General features: G+C 41.5%; 1 protein-coding gene across 1 annotated transcript in view; it reads left to right on the forward strand.

Moving 5' to 3' along the window:
• Nucleotides 1-6,424: 6,424 nt before the first annotated feature.
• Nucleotides 6,425-25,421, forward strand: part of VPS4B (vacuolar protein sorting 4 homolog B) — a 29,611-nt gene continuing 10,614 nt past the window's right edge. Inside the window, exons 1-5 of the mRNA XM_077777780.1 lie at nt 6,425-6,551; nt 17,627-17,738; nt 18,890-19,046; nt 21,270-21,337; nt 25,157-25,276. Coding sequence (XP_077633906.1) covers nt 6,525-6,551; nt 17,627-17,738; nt 18,890-19,046; nt 21,270-21,337; nt 25,157-25,276 — 484 coding nt within the window. The 5' untranslated portion in view covers nt 6,425-6,524. The remainder of the gene's footprint in view (nt 6,552-17,626; nt 17,739-18,889; nt 19,047-21,269; nt 21,338-25,156; nt 25,277-25,421) is intronic.

Here is a 25,421-nt window from a genome sequence, read left to right on the forward strand (position 1 = left end):
ACAAAATACTGAAGCATATTACAAAGCTACCGCAATAAAAACTATTTTCCTGGCATAAGGATAGATGGTGAAAAGGAATAGTTAAAACATAATCAAGATAAATCCTTGTGAGAAGTTGGTGTACACTAAAGGTAGCCTTTCAGATAAGTGGAGAAAAAATGGATGCTAGATAGATAATACCGGGGGACACCCAGGTGGTTCAGTTGGTTAAACCTCCGACTCTTGATCTCAGCTCAGGTTTTGATCTCAGAGCTATGAGTTCAAGCCCCGCATTGGGCTTCATGCTGGGCATGAAACCTACTTAATAAAAAAAATGTTTTTAATTTAAAAATAAATTATATTGGGACAATTGATTACCCATTTGAAATAAATAAAAGTAAAACAACAAAACTAGATCTTGACCTTAATTGTTACATCAAAATGAATTCCAGAGAGGTCAATAATAAAACGTTGAAAGTACTGTAGGAAGATATACAGGTATATTGTTGTTGTTTTAAACAATCTAGTAGTGGGTAAGATCTTTCTAAGCATAACAGCAACAACAACAAAAAAAGAAACAAAGAAAAAAAAAGCAAAAGAATGATAAATGTAACTGTGTTGAAACTTAAATGTTCATGCCAAAAAAAGTAATAACAAAGAACAAAATGGGAAAATATTTGCAACACATGTATCAGAAGAACTTTCTTAATGTATAAAGGACTTCAATAAATCAATAAAAGAAAGATGAAAAGAAGAGCACCAGAACAGAAAAGTTGATGACGAATTTGAACAGACTTAAACACAAATATGGAAATACAATTTTTTTAAAAAGCCTCTTATTGTGGAGATTTTTAAACATATAGAAAAGTGGAAAGACTGGTTCAATGGACAATCCCTGCAGCCGTTCCCAGCTACAGTGATCATCAAGGCAGCAAGTCAAGGCCACTTCTGCCTGATACGTGCACACGCGCGCGCGCACACACACACACACACACACACACACTTCCAACCCATCCATCCCTACGCTGCATTATTATTAAGCAAATCATTTTATCTGCAACTGTATCAGAGAGTATATATAAGATTAGAAAATGCTGTTTTTACTATTATAGCAGCAAAGATCGAGCTAAGGGCCTAAAAAGAGGAGAAAACTGAAAAAAATATACCTCACGCCTGATACTGTCTGAAAGGGAAAAAGGGGAGTTTTGACTGATTTCAGCCTTCAGCCACAACTGCCTGAATACTAAATCCAGCACAAGAGCACAGGAGGCATTCTTAGACAAAACTGCTCAGGAAAAGACTTGGGTTGAGCAGTAGCGGGGAAAGAAGTTTGAAATCAATTCTTTTTAAAAATTTTTCTAAATCTTTAAATTTAGGAGGTGCTCAAACTCAGTAGCAGTGAGATCATGACCCGAGCCAAAGTCGGATGCTCAACCGACTGAGCCACCCAGGCACCTTTAAATCAGCTATTTCTAAGTGTGTTACCTGTGTTCTGAGTATTTACAGTCTGGGGGATAGTGGTGTTAGCCTGTACACTTCTTGAGGACAAGGCACCTCAGCTTTTCTTCTGTGCTAAAGCCTTACACCGCATCTGCCCAGAGGTTAACAACCATGATTGGGTGCTTCGATGGACACAGCCTCCCTCACAAGGCTGACTGACATTGACGCCATCCATCCAGAAACTCTCTGTGGCTTTATATGCTTAAAATGAATAGCAGCTATTGAGAAGCGCTGGGTCTTCAGGGTTCCCAGGTACATTCAGGAAAGTATGCTGCCTGATAGGGTGAACAGGTTTCCTTCCTGAGAACGGCCCAAGTAACTTCTTTCACGTGATCAGCACTGTGGGCTTTGCCTTCCTTATAGTCATGCTACAGGGAGGAAGCTGGTGACTCAACAGGCTGGGATGAGACTTCCGGGTGGACTTGAATGGCCACGCAGGGCAGGCTATGAGGACGTTCATATCAGGCATTTCCTTTAAAATGGTCTGAATGAGCTGGATTTGGTCCTGGACGGGCTGGACGAGAGACCCTGCTGAGCCTGAATCCACAAATGTCACTTCACAGACAACTGAACTTCATGATCTCCTTACCCTTTGATCAGGAGCAAGGAGACTTCATTTAGTTTAACAAGCCTTGGCTATACAAGGACATACCCTGTAGGAACATGCAGGGAGTAAGGGCATGGGGGTGGGTTGGGCAAGGGAGTTACAGAAGAGACTGAGATGAAGTCTTTGTTCTGGGTGATTTGACAGTCTAGAAAGGATGGACGCTGTGTGAGTGAGGTGAGCCATTGTTGCATATCCACAGAGCTCCGGGCACTGTTTTAGGGACTTAGCATGCATTATCTAAGGACAATTCAAGGTCAAAAGTGCTATGAAACCTCAGAGAGGTTTTGAAGTTTTCTCGAGGAACTAACATCAGAACTAGCACTTGAAGAATAGGTATGATTTTAACCAGGTTGAAATGGGGAGAGAAATTGTGGTAAAGAGGATGTATTCATCAAAGTCCAAATAGGTGCTGGGCTTCAGGACAGGGAGGTAGGCTGTTTGGCTCTGCTCATCCTGTTCTCTATAACCTAACACTTTTGCAATAGCCGCCTACTTGATCTTCCTGCCTCCTCTCTTCCCTGGTGCACTCTACAAACAACCGTGAGATCCATTTTCATCAAACCAATATGGAACTAAATCAGATCTCTTCTATCTCTACTTTCTTCTAAAAGGAAGAAAGTTAGAGAGGAGGGAGAGGAAGAGGGGCAGGAGAAACCTTTCAATGAATCCTTAGTCCCTGCAGAACAAAGTCCAAACTCCATATCATTCAAAGCCTTGAGCACCTGGCAGTGCCTATTGGTGCATTTTTAGCTTCCCTCCTGCCCACTCCTTCCGCAGAGCGCCTCTTGCTTCTTACATCCTAGCCTTCCCTCAAACATGCCAGATATTATTCTCCCATGCCTTTATTTGTGCTTTGTCTTCTGCCCAAAATGGCCTAGATTCTGTCAAAATCAGTTTAAGATTTTAAGACTTGGTTTAACTGACACCTCCCCCGAGAAATTCTTAACCACTCATTCCAAATTAAACATTCTCTCTTCTGTGGCCTCACGGTGCAACCTGCCTCTATTGTACGACTCATCATGGTCTGTTTTCTAACATTTGCTCTGGAGTCACGTGACCTGGGATCAAACTCCAGCTTTATCACTTAAAAGCTCCATGGATTAGGGAGCATCTATCTCTCTAAGGGTTAGTTTTCTTCATTTGTGAAAATGGGATACTTAAGACCTACTTCACAAAATTAAGATATGTGGAAGTACTTTATAAACCATTTTACAAGTAACAATTTTAGATTTACATTTTTAAACATGTCAAAGGTGACAAGTTTCTATACCACTTTAATGTAAGCTCCGAAAGAGCAGGAATTTAAAAAAAAAAACTTTCATTTTTAAAATAATAGTTAGAAAAGAGTTGCAAAGATATTTAGAGAATTCCCATATAGTCTTTTTTTTAAAGTTTATTTATTTATTTTGAGAGAGAGCATGAGCAGGGGAGGGGCAGAGAGAGAGTGAGAGAGAGAATACCAAGCAGGCTCTACACTGTTGGGACAGAGCCCAATGCAAGGCTCGATCCCACGAATTGCAAGATTGTGACCTGAGCCAAAATTAAGAGTCAGACGCTTAACTAACTGAGCCACTCAGGTGCCCCTGCCTATATACTTTTTACCCCATATCCCCTACTGTTAACATCTTATCTTGTATATTTATCAAAACTCAGGGCATCTGGGTGGCTCAGTTGGTTAAGAGTCTGACTTAGGCTCAGGTCATGATCTGGCAGCTCATGGGTTTGAGCCCCGCGTTGGGCTCTGTGCTGACAGCTCAGAGCTTGGAGCCTGTCTTTGGATTCTGTGTCTCCCTCTCTCTCTCTGCCCCTCCCCCACTCGCACTCTGTCTTTCTCCCTCTCTCAAAAAGAAACATTAAAAAACTAAAAAATTTGTTTCAGTATAATACTCTTAGCTAAAATCCAGACTTAATTTGTGTTTTTATCAGTTTTTCTACTAATGGCTTCTGTTGTTGCTTCAGGTTCCAATCCAAAATCCCATGTTGCATTTAGTGTCATGTTTCCTGAGTTTCCCGCAATCTGTGACAGTTTCTCAATCTTTTCTTATCTTCCATTACTTTGATATTTTTGAAGAGCGCTGGTTAGGAATTTTTTAGAAGTAGATAAGTCCTCAATTTGTGTTTTTCTTGTGTCTTCTCATGTGTATAGATTAAAATTATGGACTTTTGAAAATACCCTACAGTGATACCCTTCTCTTTGAATATTGAGAGTACATGATACTAACATGATTTGTTAATAGCGATAAAAGAGGGATTTTTGACTGTTTGGTTTATATCCAGAATCCAAAGCAGCCTGGCACATGGTGGAACTTTATATTGGTGAATTCTCTTTTCACTATTATATCTTTGTGTCTTCCACTAAATTGTAAATTCCTGAATGGCAAAGACCATATCATATTGGTAGTTTTTTAATGCCTAGTAGACTTATGTTTGGTGGGTGTTCCATAGATTCTTAGGGACTGAAGTGAAAAGTAAATTGGGGTCTGGTTGTATTTTCAGGGAAAAATCAAGTTTATCCAGTAGTCATTAAGGATCCAGCAATGTCTTTTAAGCAGCTTAGTTAAAGGGTTTAGTATTTATTAAATGTCTATAATGTGCTGACACTGTAAGGGCTGCAATCCCTACAGTATTTATTAGTAAGTGGAAGGGGACAGAGGGGTGGAAAGGTGCACTGGCAGATGCAGGGAGAGAGAGGGCTGGCTTTGAGCTTTGAACCTGGATGATGGAGCTTTAGTGATGTCAGTCTGAGAAGTTTGGGGAAGATGATCATTAATGTGGCTTCAAATGTGTTGAATTTGTCTTGTGGGAAAACCCTGTGGTTTTTGGAGATCTCTGGGAGGTGGTTATGAATGCTAGACAGAGGACAGCATGGGCCCAGAGATCTAGATTTGAAGCCATTTCTATTCTAATTTCTATTCTATTGATATAGAAAGCCCAGGAAGGGGATAAGATGAGCAGGGATGGAGTAGTTTGATTAAAGACAACATCAGACTCTTGAGGCAATGCTGCAGATAGAGAAGGACAAGAAGGGGAGACAATAGGATACCTGGTGGTGGCTCAGTCCGTTAAGCATCTGACTCTTGATTTCAGCTCAGGTCATGATCTCAGAGTTCATGGGATCCCCACATCGGGCTCTGTGCTGATGCATGGAGCCTGCCGGGGATTCTGTCTAGCTCTCTCTCTGCCCCTCCCCTGCTTGCTCTCAAAATACGTAAAAATAAACTTTTTTGAAACAAAGAAGGGGAGACAGCGAAGGAGACAAAGGATGTTAGGACTCTCTATAAGTGAGAGTTCAAGAACTGTGTAATTGACAATACCTAGTAAGAAGGGGGAGGGAAGTACTTTATTTAGGAGACATGGGATGATTGGAAATAATTAGGGAGTGAGTAGGAAATAAAATGGAGGAATGATTAAATATCTATTTCACTTTCCTTTAGGAAGCTTTGGGACAAAGAAAAAGAGGACTTTGACTGCAAACAATAGAAAGACTGAGGAAAGGTCTTATTGTAGTCTGTGACTAATCCCTGATAGGTGATCTCACATAAAGCTCTTAACCTCTCAAGTCATTAACTTTCCTTATAAATGGGTGTAAAAGATATCTGACCTGCCAGCAAACTGAGAGCTCCTAGAGTGCAGCAACCACACCTTTTATTTACATTCTCAGGACCTCATGGAGCCATGACAATTTACTGAATAAGGTGTAAAGTGTTGAGCAATAAGCACTGAAGCTTACTGAGACCTTACTGTTCACCCAAAACTATGCTATTGCATGCTACTAGCATACTTCACAATCCTGAGATGGGTACTATATATAATCAACCCCATTTTACAGAGAAGAAGGCGGAATGAATGAGACACAGTAAACGAGACCCAAGTTCCCAAATGGTGGGTCTTGGGGACGGGATGCCTTTTCCACTCAAAAGCCACTGAACTACAGAGCACGCTCCATGATGTGGAGTAACCAGAACCAAGAATTCATCTCGAGTGTAAGACATCTAGAAATAGAAGATAAGGGAACAGATCTTAGCTCGAGGAAGTATCTCCGCCCCTACGTAAGGGCCGCAGTGCGCTTGCGCCCAGGCTGTCTTCCACTAGGCCCGTCAGGGCTCCTGGCATCGCGAGACCTCAGGTCTGAGGCGAGACTAGAATGGCTGGAGCCTGGGTACCGCGCGTGCTGATGATGAAAGCGGAAGTGCTGAGGCCAGAGGCGGGACGAGAGCCCGGAGGGGCTCGGAATTGCGGAAGTTTTCTGAGAAGGGTCTGTGGCACTTGGAGCGCCCTGAGGTTTTGGAACTAAGTTCGCGAAGGGGAGCCGTCGCTCGGGGTCCGACAGCTACCAGCCTGCGCACGTTTGAGGCAAAACCCGGCGCGATTCGACGTTGCCGCTGTTGGCTTCCTCTGCCCTCCTTCTTCCTCCAGGGAGCCGCCTTGGATCTCCGCCATGGCATCCACCTCGTCCAACCTCCAGGTATCACTGTTCTCTCGCCCCCTGGAGAGCCGGAGCCGAGGGGCGGCGCGGGGTTAGGATTGGAGACCGGGGAGGAGGAGGGAGGAAGCGGCCGCGCCCCTGGTGCGGGACAGAGGAGGGCGGCGCCCCGGCCCAGCCGCAGGTGGGAGGGTCGGACGCTTTCCGCCCGCTCCGGGGTCTCCCAAGCACACCCCTCTGTGTGAGACTTCACTTTTGTTGAGGTAGGTTTTCTTCCTCTTTTGAACCGGACTCGGCAGAGCTTTGAACCAGAGGCACAGACGCTCCAATCACTGTAAGACAGAGAGGAAAGAACGTAATGTTTGCAAAGCACTGCCCTGAATCGCTTGAAGATAGGGTGATCTTAGTTCTCCGTCTCAAGCTGGTGTAGCAAAGCCCTTCTTTTTTGGCTGTCAGGTGAATAGAAACGTGAGGACAGTCTTGGAATTTGAGGAATCCGTCAATTCATTGAGCTATGCATTCTGTCTCAGGCTCCCACAATGTATATAAAATCGGAGTATTCCTAAGCTCCTTTGTGGCTCCACCTCCCCGCCCTTTCCGCAGTGAGTACAGTGTTTTGTACATAAATCATAGAATCCTAAACTTTTAGACGGAATTGTGGCGCATCTGTGGGATTCATTGAGAAGAGAAATTTGTGAAATAGTGTCTCCGGTGCCCAGAATGGATCTGAGGTTTCAGAGGGATTTAGAATGTGACTTAGCCTCGGGGAGACCCAGTCCACTGGGTCTTTTGGGGACACAAGATCAGCATAAAATACTTGTATCGAACTTTTGTCTTCGTCTGGCAGTAGTTGATCAGTCGAGTGTCCAGTACAAGCACCAAGGATAATGGACGACCTGCTCAAACCAGGGTAATTGGCAAGAAAGGCCCCTGAAAGTAGACTCATTTAAATAGAACTCAGAGTTTCGCCAAAAAAATAAAAAGAGTTGGCGTAGGAAGCAGCTTTCTTGAGAAATTTACCTTGAAAATCAGCTCAAAAGATTATGAAGATAAATGTTTTGTATATCTCAGAATATTATAACTGCAACTATGACCTATTCCTTAGAATAAAGAATAAGTCGTGTTGATTTTTGTGTGTATGTTTTCCAACAGGATTGCATTAAACTAAGATATAACAGTCTCCGCTTAACATTGACGTTTTTTGTACCCCCATTCAGAAAGGGTCTTTCTGGTAAATGTTTTTGGAAAAAGTATTGTTTCTTTGATAAAAGTATTGTTCCTTTAATACCAAAAGTGGTTTCTTTTGAAGTACTGTCTGGCCTTCATATTTGTTGGTTTTTCAGTTAGCTCATTTCATTTCATCAGCTTTTCATTTGTCAAGACCGCATGTAATTTGGACATTCTGCAACATAATTTTTATCCGTTTACTGATGCCTTTTTTCTTTTTCTTTCTTCCTTTTCTTTCTGTAAAGGTTTTTATTTTTTGAGAGAAAACATGAGTGGGGGAGGGGCAAAGAGTGAGGGGGACAGAGGATCCGAAGCAGGCTCTGCACTGACAAGCTGAGTTCTCCACAGTTGGAGAACTGTGAGATCATGACCTGAGCCAAAATCAGGTGCTCCACCCACTGAGCCACCCAGGCGCCCCTCTTTTTTCTTTTGCAAGAATTGCACTTTGATTCTATAGTCAGTTTGAATCATATTTGAATTGGATTGTTGGATGTCCCTTAATGAACCAGCTAGAGATTGACACATGTGAAAGGCATATGCTAGTTTTAAGCAGGGAAATATGTTCAAGTAATAATTTTATGGTGGTTGGGTCATAGGTGCACTTTATCATTCAGACCTTTTTTAATCTTCTAACCTAGGAAATTTGGATGAAGAATATTCAAATAACAAATAACTTTCCCACCAAACAAGGCAAAATTCCCCAGAACCAGGCACTTATTAATCTAATGGAGAAATGCAGATAACTAAAAATCAAAATGATAAAATAACACAATAGTGCTGTAACAGAATTAGAGGTTAGTATGGGAGGGCAGAAAGGAAGAGCTTATCTGACTCTTCAAAGAATAACTGACAGATGTTCCACAGAGGAGATGATGCGAGCTTAGATATGTGCAAGGTACTGACACTAATTGTCTGTCTGGTGTTTGGTGTGATCTTAATCCTCAAAGGAACTCTTCAAGGTGAATATTACTTCAGCTTCACAATAGAAGAAACCAAAATTTATTAAGGTTATGATTTGACCCAAGACATGCAATTGATTAATTAACATAGAAGACAGTTTTGAATCCTGGTTTATTTATTATATGTTTGTGTTTTTTTACTATGAACTTATGCCTTCTTGGACCAGAAAATGGGACGCATTCCAGGTAAAGAGAAAGAATATATGCCTCAGTCTAGAAGTGTAATAAACCTTGGAGAGGGTTGGGAGAAATTGCGAGTAATGCAGTATGCATAGAACTCAGAGTTTACTCAGTCCTAAATGTGCCATACATTTTGCTAAGTCTTAGGGAATCATAAAAGAAATGTATCATCCTTGAAATCCAAGAGCTTATATTCTGATGTGAAAAGACATATAAAGTGGCTGGGGCACCTGGATGGCTCAGTCGGTTAAGCATCTGACTTGAGCTCAGGTCATGATGTCACAGTCCATGGGTTTGAGCCCCGTGTGGGACTCTGTGCTGACAGCTCAGAGCCTGGAGCCTGCCTTGAACTGTGTGTCTCCCTCTCTCTCTGCCCCTCCCCTCCTCTTTCTCTGTCTCTCAAAAAATGAATAAATATTAAAAAAAATTTTTAAGTGGCTAATGGGGAGACTATGTGATCGTTGGAACTATGTCACAGAGGCAGTGGAAATTTAGAGGAAGCATAGTCTAGGCTGCTTGGGGGCCCTGGGGACGCTTTGCAGCAGGGGACCATGACTGTGCCGAGTCTTGGAGAAGCTGGAGTTATGCGGGGAGATAACCGGATAGGATATTCCAGGCGGACAGTACGCTATAAACAAAGGCATGAAGTCTCAGTTGCCCCACTAGTTTGGTATGACTGGGTCTGGGTGCGTAAGGTGAGAGGACAAGCCAGTGAGGCCCTGGAAAGGTGTGTGCCTACAGAGATGATTGGTCCCTATCCTGCTGTAGATGGGGCGCCAGAGAAGGTCATCTGCCCAGGGTTTTGTTTTAGAAGGAAACTACTGCGCGTGTCCGGGGGTGGCCTGACTGGTAGCTGGAAACACGGACACCAGTTGGGAGGCAGTGTTCTGGGTGATGGGAGATGGTGAGGGCCAGGAGTGTAGTAGCTCTTAAAGAAGAAAGGACTGATCAGAGACAGACTGAAGAGGAAGAACAGCCAGGCTTGGCTCTGCATTTAGAAAGAGGGGTGAGGAGGAGTCTGAGTTTTCTCCCAGATTCCTGGGTTGGATATCTGAGTGGGGAAGAATTGGTTCCGGGGTTACAAGAAAAGGCGCATATTTGGGGGCACGTGGTCTTGAACTTTTCAGGTTTGAAATGCGTGTGCCGACAACCGAGCGGACATGTTCGGTGAGCAGATGGATACATAGGTGCAGAACCAGAGGGAGAGAGCTGGAAACAAGGGTCTGAGAGCTGTTAGTGTTCAGATGGTCGCAGGGGTGGCGGCGTCTTGGAGAGGTCGTAGAATGAGGACAGCAAGACCTCTGTGCAACAGGGCATTTAAGGACAGAGAAAAGAGAGCCTGAAAAAGAATCACTGCATAGTCTAGACTAAGCCCAAGAGAGAATGGTGCCGTGGGCCCGAGGGGTGGCCGAGTCCAGATGGCAGCTAGGAGGGTTACGTGCTGCGCAGAGAGTTAGGTAAATGTGAGCCTGGCAGGCAGCAGGAGGAGTCAGGAAACCGCGACGCACTCGGGGTCCTCTTTGGGAGTTTGCTCTGGGGGTGAAGCCATGAGTAAGATGTTAACCAGACAGGGTGCTAGAACTGAGGAGAGCCAGCGTGTTTTACCTTGCGTTTTGGAGGTATGTGAGTCTGAGCTAGAACTTGACTTTACATATATTTTAATGCTGAGGAAGGCCCCAATTTTTTTTAAAAACAAAAAAAAAAAGGAAGGTTAGGTTGGGCAGAGCGGCATGTGACGGACAGAGTGGATGTCAGAGAAGGAAGATGGGGGTGGTCTCCGGAGGATTGACAGGGGAAGGGAACGGCACTGACAGCTGGAAAGTACCCAGTGGCAAAAAATTAAGAGACAATAGGAGTGGAATAACCAAAAGGAGGAAGATTTTGAGAAAGCAGTGGGGGATGTTTTCATTTGTTCAGCAGTGTTAGTATCAAGGGCCGTGTGTGCCAGGCACTGTTCCCGGCTCTGGGACTGACGCAGTGTCCCCGATGCTGTCCCTGCGCTCCCAGAGCTCACCTTTGTGTGACAGGAGGTAGACGATGAAAGAGCACACCTGTGAGTGTGAGGCTGCACTCCCGTGATGGCGCGGGGTGGGCGGGGAGAGCCGAAAGCAGGGGTGGAGCGCAGCCTCCGCAGGAGATGAGGCAGGGCCTCTCCGAGGACTTGGCCTTTGAACTGTGACTGGAAAGGAGACTGTCCTGCGCCTCTTGGGGAAGAGCAGCCCCGGCAGAGGGATCAGCCGTGCTCAGGCTGCCTGAGTGAGGGTGGACGACAGGTTTGGGGTGGGACCTGGGAGCCGGGGCGCAGGTCATTTAAGGCCTTGTGGACCACGACCCAGCCGCTGGGTTTTCTTGACTGCAGTGAGAACGCATCGAAGGTGGCCCGGCGTTGGCTGCTGTGTGGACCTCAGGGTGTAGAGTGTGGAAGCAGGCTGACCACTTAGGAGGCTCAGTGGGAGGCTCAGTGGTAGTTGTGACACATGTGGCAGCCACGGAAATGGCCAGGATTAGGAATAATTTGGAAGTCCCAAACCACACAAGACAGTTAACTTCATTTCAGACAAAAAATGCTAATAGAACCAAGGTTGAAGTGGGTGTTCAGCAAGGGGAAAACAGATGCGTATCCTCAAATCATCATTTTCGATTAAAGATTTAGCACGTGCTGTCTAGTACCGTAGCTACATATCGCTATTTAAAAATTTTTTTATGTTTATTTTTGAGAGACAAAGGACAGGCAGGGGAGGGGCAGAGAGAGGGAGACACAGAATCTGAAGCAAGTTCCAGGCTCTGAGCTGTCAGCACAGAGCCCGGTGCGGGGCTCAAACTCAAGAACCCGGAGATCATGACCTGAGCTGAAGTAAGTGCTTAACCAATTGAGCCACCCAGGCGCCCCTATTTAAGTTTAAATTTTACTCAAAATTTAAAACTCCTCAGTCACACCAGCCTTGGGTGCCCAGAAGCCGATTGTAGCTAGTGGCTCGCAGCTGGTCGGTGCAAATAGAGGCCTGTCCATCATCAAAGAAGGGCTGGTTTAAAGTCATTGTTACCGAATTTGGAGCTGGGAAATCAAATACCGAGTGTAGGAGTTTTCCTTTAACAATCAATGTGGTGCCGAAAAGAGGACTTCGACTGCAGATAGGGAAATGTATGGCTAGAGAGGTGAGCGGCTCAGCAATTCAAAATAATAGGAGAAAATTGTAGCTGGAATAAGAACTTCTTTCTCCTGTATGGCTTAGCCACGGGGTCTTCTAGGTTCGTTTTTATATGACCAGGTGCACCAGACCAGCTGTTGCCCACGCGTATGAGAGCTGTGAGTCCACCCTTTATATCCCACCTAGTTTACCAGACTTTAAAAAATTTAGCATCAAGTTCAGGCTATTTGAACTGTGAAACATCTTATCAATTCTAAATCACCATTTCCCCCTCCTGCTACCACAGAGGGAGGGTCTGTTCCTCCCATTTAACAGCTTTCATTCTGTCTATCTGCATTCCATTAGCAACTGCTTCAAGATACAGTATTCTCATATACGATTGGTTTGGGATTGTTTGAAAGATTTTTTTTTCCTTAATTATATGCTTATTTTTAATATAGCCATGATCCTTTTTTTCTACTGTCTCTTATTTTTGTTGAATACTGTTTTACTGCTGAGATTAATCCAGGTGGAATGTTTTCATAAACCATGCTTGATCTTTACATGTGTGTGTTTTTAAATATTAAAGACGGTTTTTCAATGAAAATTTATTTTGTTCTAACCGAAGGTTCACAGGCAGTTGTGAGAAATCACATAGAGAGGTTCACCCTTCACCCGTTTGCTCCCAGTGGTAGCATCTTATAAAACTTTGGTATGGTATCATGACCCGGATGTTGACATTGATACATTCCACCAGTCTTAGTCTTAATCAGATTTTCCAGTTTTACTTGTCCTCATGTATATTTTGTGTGTGTGTGTGCACGCGTGCGTGTGTGTGTGTGTGTTCAGAGTTGTGTTACATGTGTAAGTTCCTGGATCCTCCATCACAGTCTTGATACAGAATAGTTCTACCCACAGTGACCCCTCCTGTGACCCTTTTATACATTTTTTAAAGTTTATTTTTATGTTTTGAGTGAGAGAAAGAAAGCATGTGGGGGCAGGGCAGAGGAATAGGGAGAGAGACAATCTTAAGCGGACTCCCCGCCCAGCACCATCGCACCGACGTGAAATCCTCACCTGAGCTGAAATCAAGAGTCAGATGCTTAACCGCCCAGGCCACGGGGGAGCCCCCTGTTGCCCGTTTAGAGCCACAGTCACCTCTCTTTCTCTTCCCCCCACCATCCCTGTTTCCTGACAATACTGATATGCTCCCCATCTCTGGTTTGGTCATTTCCAGATGGTTATGTAAGTGGAATCGTACAGTGTGTAACCTTTTGGAATTGGTTCTTCCTCAAGATCCATTCATGTTGTGTGTGTGTCAAGGTAGTTTCTTTTTGTAACTGGATGGTACTCCGTGATAGGGGTGAACCACAGTGTGTTTAACCTGCTGTGGTTGAAGGACATCCGGAAAGTTCCTGTGTAAGTTTCTGTGTGAACATAAGCCTTCATTTCTCTGGGATAAACACCCAGGGGTGCATTTGCTGGTTTATATTTGTAAAAACAATACTTAGATTTGTTTAGATTTGTAAAAAACCAGTTTCCCAGAGTGGCTGTACTGTTTCACATCCTACCAGGGATGTGTGAGTGATAGCAGCGTTTAGTAGTATTGTCACTATCTTTTCTTTTTTTTTTTCTTTTAGCCATTCTGATAGATGTTTCAAGATACCTCATGGTGGTTTCAATTTGCATTTCTCTAATGGCTAATGGTGTTAAGCGTCTTTTTGTGTGCTGCTTTGCTATGTGTATATCCTCTTTGGTGAAATGTCTATTTATGTCTTCAGCCCATTTCCTACTTGGATTCTTTTTAAACTGTTGAGTTTTGGGAGGTCTTTTCTATATTCTAAATACTTGTCCTTTTCTAAATATGTAGTTTGCAGATATTTCTCTCAGTCTGACACTTGTCTTTTTATCCTTTTAACAGGATTTTTTTACAGACTAAAAACATTTTTAATTTGGTGAGGTTTGATTTATCATTTTTCTTTTCTTTTCTTCTTTTTCTTTTTCTTTTTTTTTTTTTTTTTTTGAGGTATAATTGACATACTCATCTCCGGTATACAACAGTGTTTGTTATTTGTATGTAGCATGAGATAACACCACAGTAAGTCTAGCTAACATCTGTCACCTTTCATTGTTACAAAAATGGTTTTCTTGTGATGAGAATTTTAAGACTTACTCTCTTAGGAACTTTCAAATATGCAGTGCAGTATTATTAACTGTAGTCACCATGCTGTATATTACATCCCTGTGACTTACTTATTTTATAACTAGAAGTTTGAATCTTTGGACTTCCTTGACCTGTTTCACCTTTCCCCACCTCTAGTAACTGCCAGTATGTTCTCTGTATCTGAGCTAGGAGTTTTTTTTATTTGTGGATGTTTTGTCTTTGGATTTCACACACGAGTGAGATCATACGGTATTTTTCTTTGACTTATTTCATTTAGCGTGGTGGCCTTAATTCTATTCATGTTGCCACAAATGTCAAGATTTCCTTCTTCTGGCTGAATAGTATTCTATTGTATACATAACCACATTCTTTTTGTCCATTCATTTGTCTGTGGACACTTAGGTGGTTTCCCTAAGTTGGCTATTTTTTAAAAATATTTTTTAATGTTTATTATTTTGAGAGAGAAAGGGAGAGAGAGAGAGCGCGCGCAAGCATGATTTGGGCAGGGGCAGAGAGAGACACACACACGGAATCCAAAGCCGGCTCCAGGCTCCGAGCTGTCAGCAGAGAGCTCGGTGTGGAGCTTGAACTCAAGAACCACTGTGAGATCATGACCCGAGCCACAGTTGGACGCTTAACCCACTGAGCCACCCAGGGACCCGTAAGTTGGCCATTTTAAATATGCTGCATCGAACATTGAGGTGCATGTATCTTTTTGAGTTCGTGTTTTCATCTCTGGATAAATAGTGAAATTGCTGAATCATACGGTAGTTCTACTTTTAATTTTTTGAGGAACCTCCATAGTGTTTTCCAGTGGCTGCACCAGTTACAGTCCCACCGACAGTGCACAAGGGTTCCCTTTTCTCCACATCCTCCCCAGCACTTGCTCGCTCTTGCTCTTGTTTTATTGATAATAGCCATTCTAACAGATGTGAGTGAGGTGATAGCTCCTTGTAGTTTTGATTTGCATTTCCCTGATGATTAGTCACCCTGAGCGGTTTCTTATACCTGTTGGGCATCTGTGTGTCTTTGGAAAAATATCTGTTCAGATCTTCAACCCATATTTTAATTGGATTGCTTGGTATTTTTTTGCTATTGAGTTGTATGAGTTCTTCTATATGTATTTTGGATATTAACCCCTTAACAGACACACAGTTTGTAAATATTTTCTCCCATTTGGTAGGTTGCTTTTGCATTTTGTTGATGGTTTCCTTTGCTGTGCAGAAGCTTTTTAGTTTGAAGGAGTCCCACTTGTTTATCTTTGCTTTTATTGCCTTTGCTTTGGTGTCAAATCGAAAAAATCATTACCAAGACTGGAGTTGGAGCTTAACTTGCCTATATTTTCTTTAAGGAGTTTTATGGTTTCAGGTCTTGTGTTCAGTCTTCAATCTATTTTGAGTTAATTTTTGTAGATGCTATAAAGATAGTGGCCCAATTTCATTCTTTTGCATTTTGCTGTCCAGTTCTCCCAGCACCATTTATTGAAGAGACTGTCCTTTCCACTCTGGATATTCTTGGCTCCTTTGTGGTAAATTAATTCACCATATATGTACGGGTTTATTTCTGGGCTCTCTATTCTGTTCCATGGATCTGTGTCTGTTTTTATGCCAGTACCATATTGGTTTCATTTTATATATTGTGCTTTTTGGTATATAGTCTAAGAACTTTGCCTAGCCCTAGGTGCTGAAGATTTTTTGTTTTTTCTAAAGATATTATGGTTTCACATTTTATATTAAAGTCCATGATCCATTGTGATTTAATTCTTTTTCAACTTAAAACAAATTTAACTTAACTATCTCCATTTCTGTGGGTTAGCAGTCCAGGTCCAGCATCGCTCAGTGGGGTTCTGGCTCAGAGTCTCACCCGGCTGACATCAAGGTGTCGGCAAAGGCTGCATTTTTGCTTGTTTAGTTGTTGTTTGTGAAGTCTCTTGGGATGTGTCTGCTTCTAAACAACATTCAGGTTGTTGGCAGATTTCGGTCTCGTGTGGTTGTCAGACAGAGGGTCTTTTTCGTGGGTCAGCTCGGGGTGATTCTCCGCTTGCAAAGCCACCTGCATCCTCTTGATTCGGTGCCACTTGCTTCTTGGATGCCAGGGTGGTCGGGTGGATTTTCGTCAGGGCTCTATTCTCTCTGACCTCTCTCTCCACCTCCTATCTCCTACTTCCAGCTTATGTGATTCTTTTTTAAGTTTTTATTTAATTTCCAATTAGTTAACAGTGTAATTAATATTAATTTCAGGTGTACAATATAATGAGTTGATTTTTATACCAAGTGGTTTAAAAGGTCAAGATTCTCTGTCTCTTTTTTTATTTTTTTTAATTTATTTTTTGCTAAACATGTCTGATGGCTCCAGCATGATTTCTTCCACCATTAATTTGCTTTTGCATCTTTGTCAAAAGTCCGTTAACATATTTGTATGGATCTATTTCTAGGGTTGTTTTTTTTTTTAAATACTATGGAAGTCCATGTTCATTATGGACATTTTTAGAAGATGTGAAAAAGCAAAAAAAGAAGAAATTGAGTCTTATCAAAAATGAGCTCTGTTCAGTTTTCTTTTGATCTCTTTCCTGTGTTTTGTTTCTTTCTGCTATTGTTTCAAGCAGTAGAACTCCTGCTACCTGTAACAGTTGTATTGTGCTTTAAAAAAATCCCATTTTAAACATTTTTCCATACTCTTATGAACGTTTTTAGTATTATTTTAATGATCCTATAAAATTCTGTTGTATGGCATCTTTTTGCTGTTTAAAATTCAAGTTTCCAAGGTTTTGTTTTGTTTTGTTTTGTTTTGTTTTGTTTATTCCAGACCCCTCTGGTTACTGTCTTACTGGATTAAAAGACTTAGGTATTTTCAGATTCTGGGTATTTCATTGCCCCATTGCTTCTGAGGGGGTTTTACACCATTTACATTTTACTATTGTTATATGCTTTATAACACCATTGCGTTTCTGAGAATTTCCCTGAATGCTTTTAACTTGAATTTTCATATTATTTGATTATTCCGTGCTATCTTTAAGCTTGACTTCTGTTGAATGAAAATTATGTGAGAATCTTAGTGATTGGAACTAGATAAAGCGTTTACCCATGTAACAAATGTAGTTTACATTTTGTAAATCATTACAATTTATAATAACATCCAGATGAGATTTATGGAAAATAGATGAATTTGTTTTAAGGTTGCTTTTATTTATTTATTTATTTATTTATTTATTTATTTATTTANAGGATCTGAAGCAGGCTCTGCATTAACAGGCTGACAGCAGCGAGCCCGATGCGGGGCTCGAACTCATGAACTGCGTGATCATGACCTGAGCCGAAGTCAGACACTCAACTGACTGAGCCACCCTGGTGCCCCTAAGGTTGCTTTTATTTAAAAAAAAATTTTTTTTCAATATGATCATTTACTTCACAGTGATGCTTACTTGATTTTGATGGTATGATTTTGCCTCCCTTCAAACAGAAAGCAATAGATCTTGCTAGCAAAGCAGCCCAGGAAGACAAAGCTGGGAACTATGAGGAAGCTCTTCAGCTCTACCAACACGCCGTTCAGTATTTTCTCCATGTAGTTAAATGTAAGGCCATAGTTTGTTTTCTATTTTAAAACGTTAAAGGAAAAGATTATTCTGTGTCACTTATAAAAGTTGAAAGATAATGCCAGAAAATTCTAAACCATCCATTTGCAAAAATTTCCCAGTAGCTTGTTAATAATTTTTAACTAGTCGGCAAACAAATGTACATAGTTATCAGTGTTATTGTTACTTTGTCTACCTAAATATATTAAAATCCCATATAACCAATGGACATAGTTTTAATTTTACTGGTAATGTACCCATGTTATGTATGAACCACATTTTCTCAGAGCCTCTGAAAATACTCTTTTAAGTACTTACAAAAAAAAAATAGGTTGGGAGCCATTTTGTTCGTATATTTTCCAGACACGTGTTGCACATTTGCCAAGTGCCAGGTACCGCTTTAGGCACTGGGTACCTCAGTGAGGGATCTTTATGGATCTTCAGCATCTAAGCTGAAGCATACCAAAAAAAAGTGTCTTTCTGGCTAACTGAAAGTTATTTTTTAATAAAAAGTTTAGCAGTTGGATAATTTAGGATTTTCTTTTGAGCTTCTCCATTTCATGTTGAGGTTTTTCTATCAAATAAAAATGAAACTAAAAATGCATCCTAAGATAATTGGGGCCGGTCCCTGCCCTGCATGTAGTGCTCAAGTCTGCTTTTGAAATAACTCCCAGAGAGGCCTTTGTGGGGTAAAATCACTGTATTGGGGGCACCCGCAATATATGGGATTTCAGTCATTCTTTTACCATGAAATGAAATTTACATAGACATTAATGGAAACGGTTGATATCACTTAACTTTTGTTGGTCTTATATTTGGTTTTGTGTGAGAGCAGCCGCTTTCCACTATCTGCACAAAATGTTACGGGAAGAATATAAAACCCATGGAATATTAAATAATTTCATCTTCTTACTTAGCATTAACATAAGACATCCTAGTTTCTTGCCCGGATTTCCTTCTGCCTGAGACCCTCTGTGGCTTCCAGCCATGCTGGAGGGACGCAGAGCTGGAGATTGTTGGTTACGAGGCCTAGAAACACTCTTCCTCCCTCCCCCAAACTAGATCGTTCTTGTCTCAAAACTGTGTCTAACAGTTTGAACCTGTCTGTGTAGAAGACTAATGAAAAACTCTGTCTCATTTCCCTTTAATAGATGAAGCCCAGGGGGATAAGGCCAAGCAGAGTATCAGGGCAAAGTGTACAGAGTACCTTGATAGAGCAGAAAAACTGAAGGAGTACCTGAAGAAGAAAGAGAAAACTCCACAGAAGCCAGTGAAAGAGGGACAGCCAAGTCCAGCGGAGGAGAAGGGGTATGTATTTTAGAGTGTTAGACTCTATTATATCTAATTAAAAGAGAAAATGACATTTAACTTGTGAAATCCACTTCCTTTGTTTAAACCAGCTGTTGGCAACCCAGGACTCAGAGGCCAGATCTGACCTGCTGCCTGTTTTTGTCAATAAAGTCTTATCGGAACAGAGTCTCTTACATCTAAGAAAACGAGAATGTGGGACGGGATTACCTGGGCTGGTTGGGTGTGCAGGCAGCGGGTTCTGGTCAGCTCTGCAGCTGCGATGCTCATTGTTGATGGTGTGCAGTGGCACGAGTTACTTCGGTAATCCCTGTGGTCGCTGCGAAGGGGGTGCCTCGAAGGCAGGGCTCTGGGGTAAAGAACATAAGGAACAGAAGAACTAGAGTGGACTGGCTGCTTCAAACCGCATGGAAGGGTTTGAGGAAGATTACAAACTCATGGTTGTACATCCTCTCTTTAAGCCACGGTCAGAGCACCAGCGAGTTCCTATGACACCCAAGACTGTTTCATCTTCCGCACCTGCAGCGCGGGCATAATGAGCACCAGCCCCCAGCTGGCCTACGGATTGCTGAATTTCAGCGTGGAATCAACTTCAGGGTTTCTTCTATGAAAGCTGGGCCATTTATTGGGAGACGGATGAAACTATTGGGAATAGTTAATTTTAGTTAACCCCGAGTGACCCCCTGACTCTTCCTGTGAGTCCTTTGCCAGGAGAAATGTCCTCTCCTCCCTGTGAGTCGAAGACGCTGTGGGGTCCCCTCCTGAGATGGCTCCCTAGCAGGGGGCCGCCAAATCTGTGTTGAATTACAGGACCCGTCATGTCCAATTGAAGCCATTTATTCAATTGCTCCTACCTGTTTTTGTAAGTAAAGTCTTATCAGACTCTATGAAGGCATTTATTATAGAGTCTTAACCTTATCAGTTTGGGGGAGGGCGGGCAGGGAATCCAGCTTGGATTCCACAGCCTTAGGAGAAAGGCCTCCTCCCCCAGGGTGGTTCTGGTAAGGGTCCTGCCGCCGCCCGCCGCACCCCAGGCCTCCTGATGCCAGGCAGGGGCAGTGGGACCTCCGCCCAGCTCCCTCCCGCAGAACCGGGATGTCCGCTCGCAGGCATGAGCGCCCTGCCCGTGGCGGCCGCCTCAGCTGCTTGCCTCCACCTTCTCCACCTTCTCGGAGGAGCTTCCCTCCGACTGCATGTGGAGTCGCCGCTGCAAGGAAGCCCGGGAAGGGAGGAAGCACCCTCCTCATTGGAGCAGGAAGCACGGGGGAGGAGGCCCCCCCGGGGTGGGCGTGGGGGGTGGGCCGCCTGGCAGTCTCCGGCTCCCCCCGTAACCCCGCTGTCCTGGGATAACCAGGCCAGGCCCATTTGGGGGGAAATGTGTTAAGCTTTTTAATCCCCCTGTATATCTTATATGTGAAAAATGATGCAATGCCGTATTTTTTGCTTTACCGCTTTTTCATTCAACATCGTGTCAGAAACATCTTCCCAGTAAACTCTTTCTGCAACATCATTTTTAAAGATTGCAATGTGTTCTATCATATACTAATCCCTATAATTAAACATACTCTATTTCTAGTTTTTTCCCTTTTGGGAACAGTGTGGGCATGATTATCCTTGTAGTCAATTCTTTGAACTCATTTTAAATTATTTTTTTCAAGATAAATTCTTAGACATGAAATATCTGGGTTGATTTACTTGCCTTTTGGTCTCCGTTCGTTTTCATCAAAAGCTTCGTCTATTCTTTGGAACCCCCAGCCTAAGGGTTACAGACCTTTATCCTTTAAATAATTAATATTTAGGGGTTTTCTCTCCTGGGTTATGACTTCTTGTTTTGATACACAGTTTGCATAGTTTGGTGTTTTTATGTTGTTTACAACTCTTCCGTAATTCATCTTAAGTCTTCTGTGGGATGAGGCGTGGGGCATGTGTTTATGAGTGTGCACATACATAGGTATGTCATGGGAATTTGGAGCTGGTTCCTGACTTCATTCTGGTCTTTTTGCCCCTTTCCTGTTCATGATTCCATATTGACGGATAATATGCCTGTTTACTATTTTATTAAATATATTCTTATTAAAAGTAATAAAATAAGGATAACTTTTAATGTGAATGTCTTATTTTGTCACTTAAAATACAAATATTTCAGATTAATTTTTCCTTCATTTTTGCCTTATTTTGATAGCGATGAGTGATCATTTGAATATATTGAATTCTTTTTATTAGGAATGACAGTGATGGGGAAGGAGAATCTGATGATCCTGAAAAAAAGAAACTACAGAATCAACTTCAAGGTTGCTTTAGATTTCATTTTTAAATTTACTATCTTATTTTTTTAAAAAAAACCTCATAATGAATTGTCTATTTGAATTGCTTTTTCCACCTGTATTCAAATGAGGTTCAAGAACTGGCTTTGGTTCCCAGTGGCCCCATGCTGGCTTTGTTTAGACCATGCTCATAGGATTTGCTCTATAGGATCTCTACGAGGTTTTTTTTTCTATGTAGTCAAAATATTGTTTGGTTTTTTATGTGCCTTAAAAATCTGTCCGTCAGCTTACAGTTTTTCATTTTGTCTTATTTGCCCTCTTTTAGAGAAGGTAGTGTTTACACTACTAGCACACTGCAAAATCTAATGGTATTAAAATTCCCAAACTGTGAGAGGAACAGGAGGAATTAGGACTCACTCTTGGCTTTCATTGCTGTTGCTGCAGCGTATTAATTGATGGTTTGTTTCACGTCTCCAGACCTTTCTCATCTGCTTTTTATTCTTTCAGTGTTGCCATTTACATTCATCTCTTCCAGCTTTCTGTTTTTACCTTCCACGCCTATAAAAGCCTTTTTGTTCTTCTGTGCTCGTAGTATAGCAGTGTGATGGGGAGGGTATGGATTTGGGTTCCATTCAGATCTGGATACCCCTCCAGGGTCTCCTGCTGAAAAGCTGTCTGATCTTGGGCAGGTTCCCTAACCTCTCAGAGTAGAAGCCCCAGCTCCAAAATGGAAATTAATAATGCCCTCTCTTCCGGGCAATTAAAAGATTATGATGGTGTAAAAACTGACGATGTTAAATCTGAGAAATTTTAGGGACTTAGTAAATGGTCGTGATTCTCTGTCTCTAAAATGGCCTCTATTTAATTGCTGGCTCTACAGACTGAGATTTGATCGTTATTTGATACGTTAGCTGATGACTCTTGGGGCTGAGTTATGTGTTTTGTTAATTTGGATCTTACCGAATAGAATGCATAACTGGGAAGGGTTTCCATCATATAGGCACAACCTTGGTGAGTGAATGGTGAATATCCATAGCTTGCCCAGTTTTTTAATCTTGCCGCACTAACTAGTCTCTTCATTTTTATTCTGTTACCTGTTTCACCAACCCCAGTGGGACGTATAGGAGACCACTCTAAGGGCAGTTCCTGGGAAACACCACAGTGAGTGAGGATGCTTTTATATACTGAGAACTTGAGTGCTGGATGCACTCCGAAAGGAAAGGCCGAGTTTCTGCTCTCACAGCTGCACTGCCTGGAGCAGTGTGAGCACACACTCCTTAGTGTGAGCACACACTTCTTCATGAGCCTTGCTGGACCGCCCAGTGGTCTGTGCCACACGGCCTTGTTTTGGTTCTAAGGCAAAAGGCGTTGCTGTCCTCTGGTTTTGTTGCCCCTCTCTCCCCCTCAAAGTGAAAACTGGATTATATCTTTGGTTTTGGAAAAGACACAAGCCAGTTTTCAGTAGCGAATTTTTCTTTAAAAATCAGTAATGATGGGGGCGCCTGGGTGGCTCAGTCGATTAAGCGTCTGACTTCCACTCAGAACATGATCTTGCAGTTGGTGAGTTCGAGCCCCGCGTCGGGCTCTGTGCTGACAGCTCAGAGCCTGGAGGCTGCTTTGGATTCTGTGTCTCCCTCCCTTACTCACGCTCTGTCTCTCTTTCTCTCTCAAAAATAAAGATTTTTAAAAAAAAATCAGTAAGAAGGACCAGAGATCTACAGAAATACAAATGCTGAAAACATAAATGAAAAAATTTATTTGGAATTTCAGGACGAAGTGGAGTATGAAATCCTAGCCTTTTATGTCAGAGTCTGTTCTTCCATCTTTTTGTTTAATAGTTGCTCATGGATTTCACTGTAAAATAGCCTTTCTTGAATATTTTCTTTTTCCCTGAAAGAGTATTTTAAATCTTTTACTTCTGTTTTATGACTTTAAGTGTAATATTTGATTTTTAAAATTAAAGAATTTTTTATTTGAGTTTTCTGTTAGCTGTTCTTGATGCTCACTGACTTTTTTTGAGGTTAAATAACATTAGTGTAATAAAGAGTATAATCAAAGACTGGATACATTTATATAAATGGAATACAAACCATGGCTTGTATTCCCTATAATCCCTCTTCTCCTTTTTAGTTATTACTTTTATTAATTAATATTACTAAATCTTTTATCACTGATCATTCCAAAGTCACCTTTAAACTTTGAAAAGTATTAGTTAAAAGATAAAGGTATTTAAAGATAAAGTTTGGCATATTTAGAAAATTCATACTTAGGAAAAACTGTAGTTGACCAGATGATCCTTATATAATACAAAGTGAATTTACTTTTGTTTGTCACAAAATCCTATGGGGTGATGTAAATGTTTCCTCGCATCAGGTTACTAATCCGAGGAGAACATAGAAAAGAAAAAATGAATTGCCTTTAAATTATACTTAATGTGAACTTTTAGAATGTAGAAAGTGTTTATGGTTTCATTTCAATTTTTTTTAAGATTTTATTTTTTTAAGGTATCTCTGCATCCTTTGTGGGGCTTGAACTTAAAACCCTGAGATCAAGAATCACATGCTCCTAACTGACTGAACCAGCCAGGTGCCCTAGTCTCATTTAATTTTGATCTATAGCTAAAGATTTTCATAATTTAAGCAGGTTGTGTAATATAATTACTCTTAGAATAGTAGATGATCTTTCCTAACAAGAAGAAATACTCATGAAATTAAATTCATTGGTAATCAGTAGAGTGTATAAGTGGTAATGTTTTGCTATACTTAAAACAATTACACATCACCTTAGAACTGGCTTTTGGAAAAGCTTTTTCTTGTTAATTTTTTTTAATGTTTATTTTTGAGAGAGAGTGAGAGAGAGAATGAATGTGAACAGGAGAGGGGCAGAGAGAGAGAAAGAGATACAGAATCCGAAGCAGGCTCCAGTCTCTGAGCTGTCAGTACAGAGCCTGACATGGGGGCTCAAACCCATGAACCGTGAAATAATGACCTAAGCCAAAGTCGGACGCTTAACTGACTGAGCCACCGAGACGCCCCTGGAAAAGCTTTTGATAAAAGAATAACTTAAAACTTTTGCCAATAAGCTATATTAGAAGAAATCTTTTGTGGGTTCTTACTGCAACAATTAGTGTGGCCTTTGAATATATTATATTGAAAAACAAAGTCATTTAGATAACTTTTTTAATGTACACAAATTTTAAGTGATTCTGTTTAGAAGCCAAAAAGAAAATTTGGTAAATCTTAGGAAAATACTGCAAGAGCACGCTTTTTCTCTCTCCCCCATCATCCCCTTCTTTCCCTTCTGCCTACTGTTTATCTATGCATCCATCTGTCTGTCTGTCTGTTAAAGCTTTTAAGTGCATTTTTCTTTTTGTGGTTAAGGAGAGCATTAGATCACTGGCTATTTTTGTTGAAAAAAGTAGTAGACCAACCCCCATTGAACAAGTACTTAGGATACTTGAGTACATTCAAGCATTATAACTGCTTGATATAATGTCTGGTGCTCTTCCAAACACTCTCATATTCATTATGTCATTTGAAACTTACACTAACCCATCTTAAGCAGTTTGGACATATAGTATTATTTTCATTTTACAGTGAGGAAGTGGAAACAGAAAAGTTAAGTGACCTACCCTAGGTGATCTACTCACCTACCCCAGCTTTCTGACTCCTGTTGACTCTGCCCGAATAACTACTTCCTAATCGCATGATTTCAAAAAGGTTTTTAGTAGATAAAACTTTTCCAGACAGTTTCATAATGTATTTCCTGAACAGCATTATTTTGTGTTGTATTCTACATTTGATGGAATAGTCTTCCTTAATTAAAGGCGACATAATTTTTTTGTAGGTGCTATTGTTATAGAGCGACCAAATGTGAAATGGAGTGACGTTGCTGGTCTTGAAGGAGCCAAAGAAGCACTTAAAGAGGCTGTGATATTGCCTATTAAATTCCCTCATCTTTTTACAGGTGAGATGAATATTAAATTTTTTTTGATGATTTTTTAAAACTGCATTGATGACTGAAGTAGAGTATTGTAAATTTTGGCCACCATATTGTAAGATAACAGCCTAAATGAATTGTTATGAGATGGTGATGTACCTTTATACAAAGG

This window comes from Crocuta crocuta, unplaced genomic scaffold (genome assembly GCF_008692635.1).
Source record: "Crocuta crocuta isolate KB4526 unplaced genomic scaffold, BGI_CrCroc_1.0 scaffold36, whole genome shotgun sequence".
NCBI classification, from domain to species: domain Eukaryota; kingdom Metazoa; phylum Chordata; class Mammalia; order Carnivora; family Hyaenidae; genus Crocuta; species Crocuta crocuta.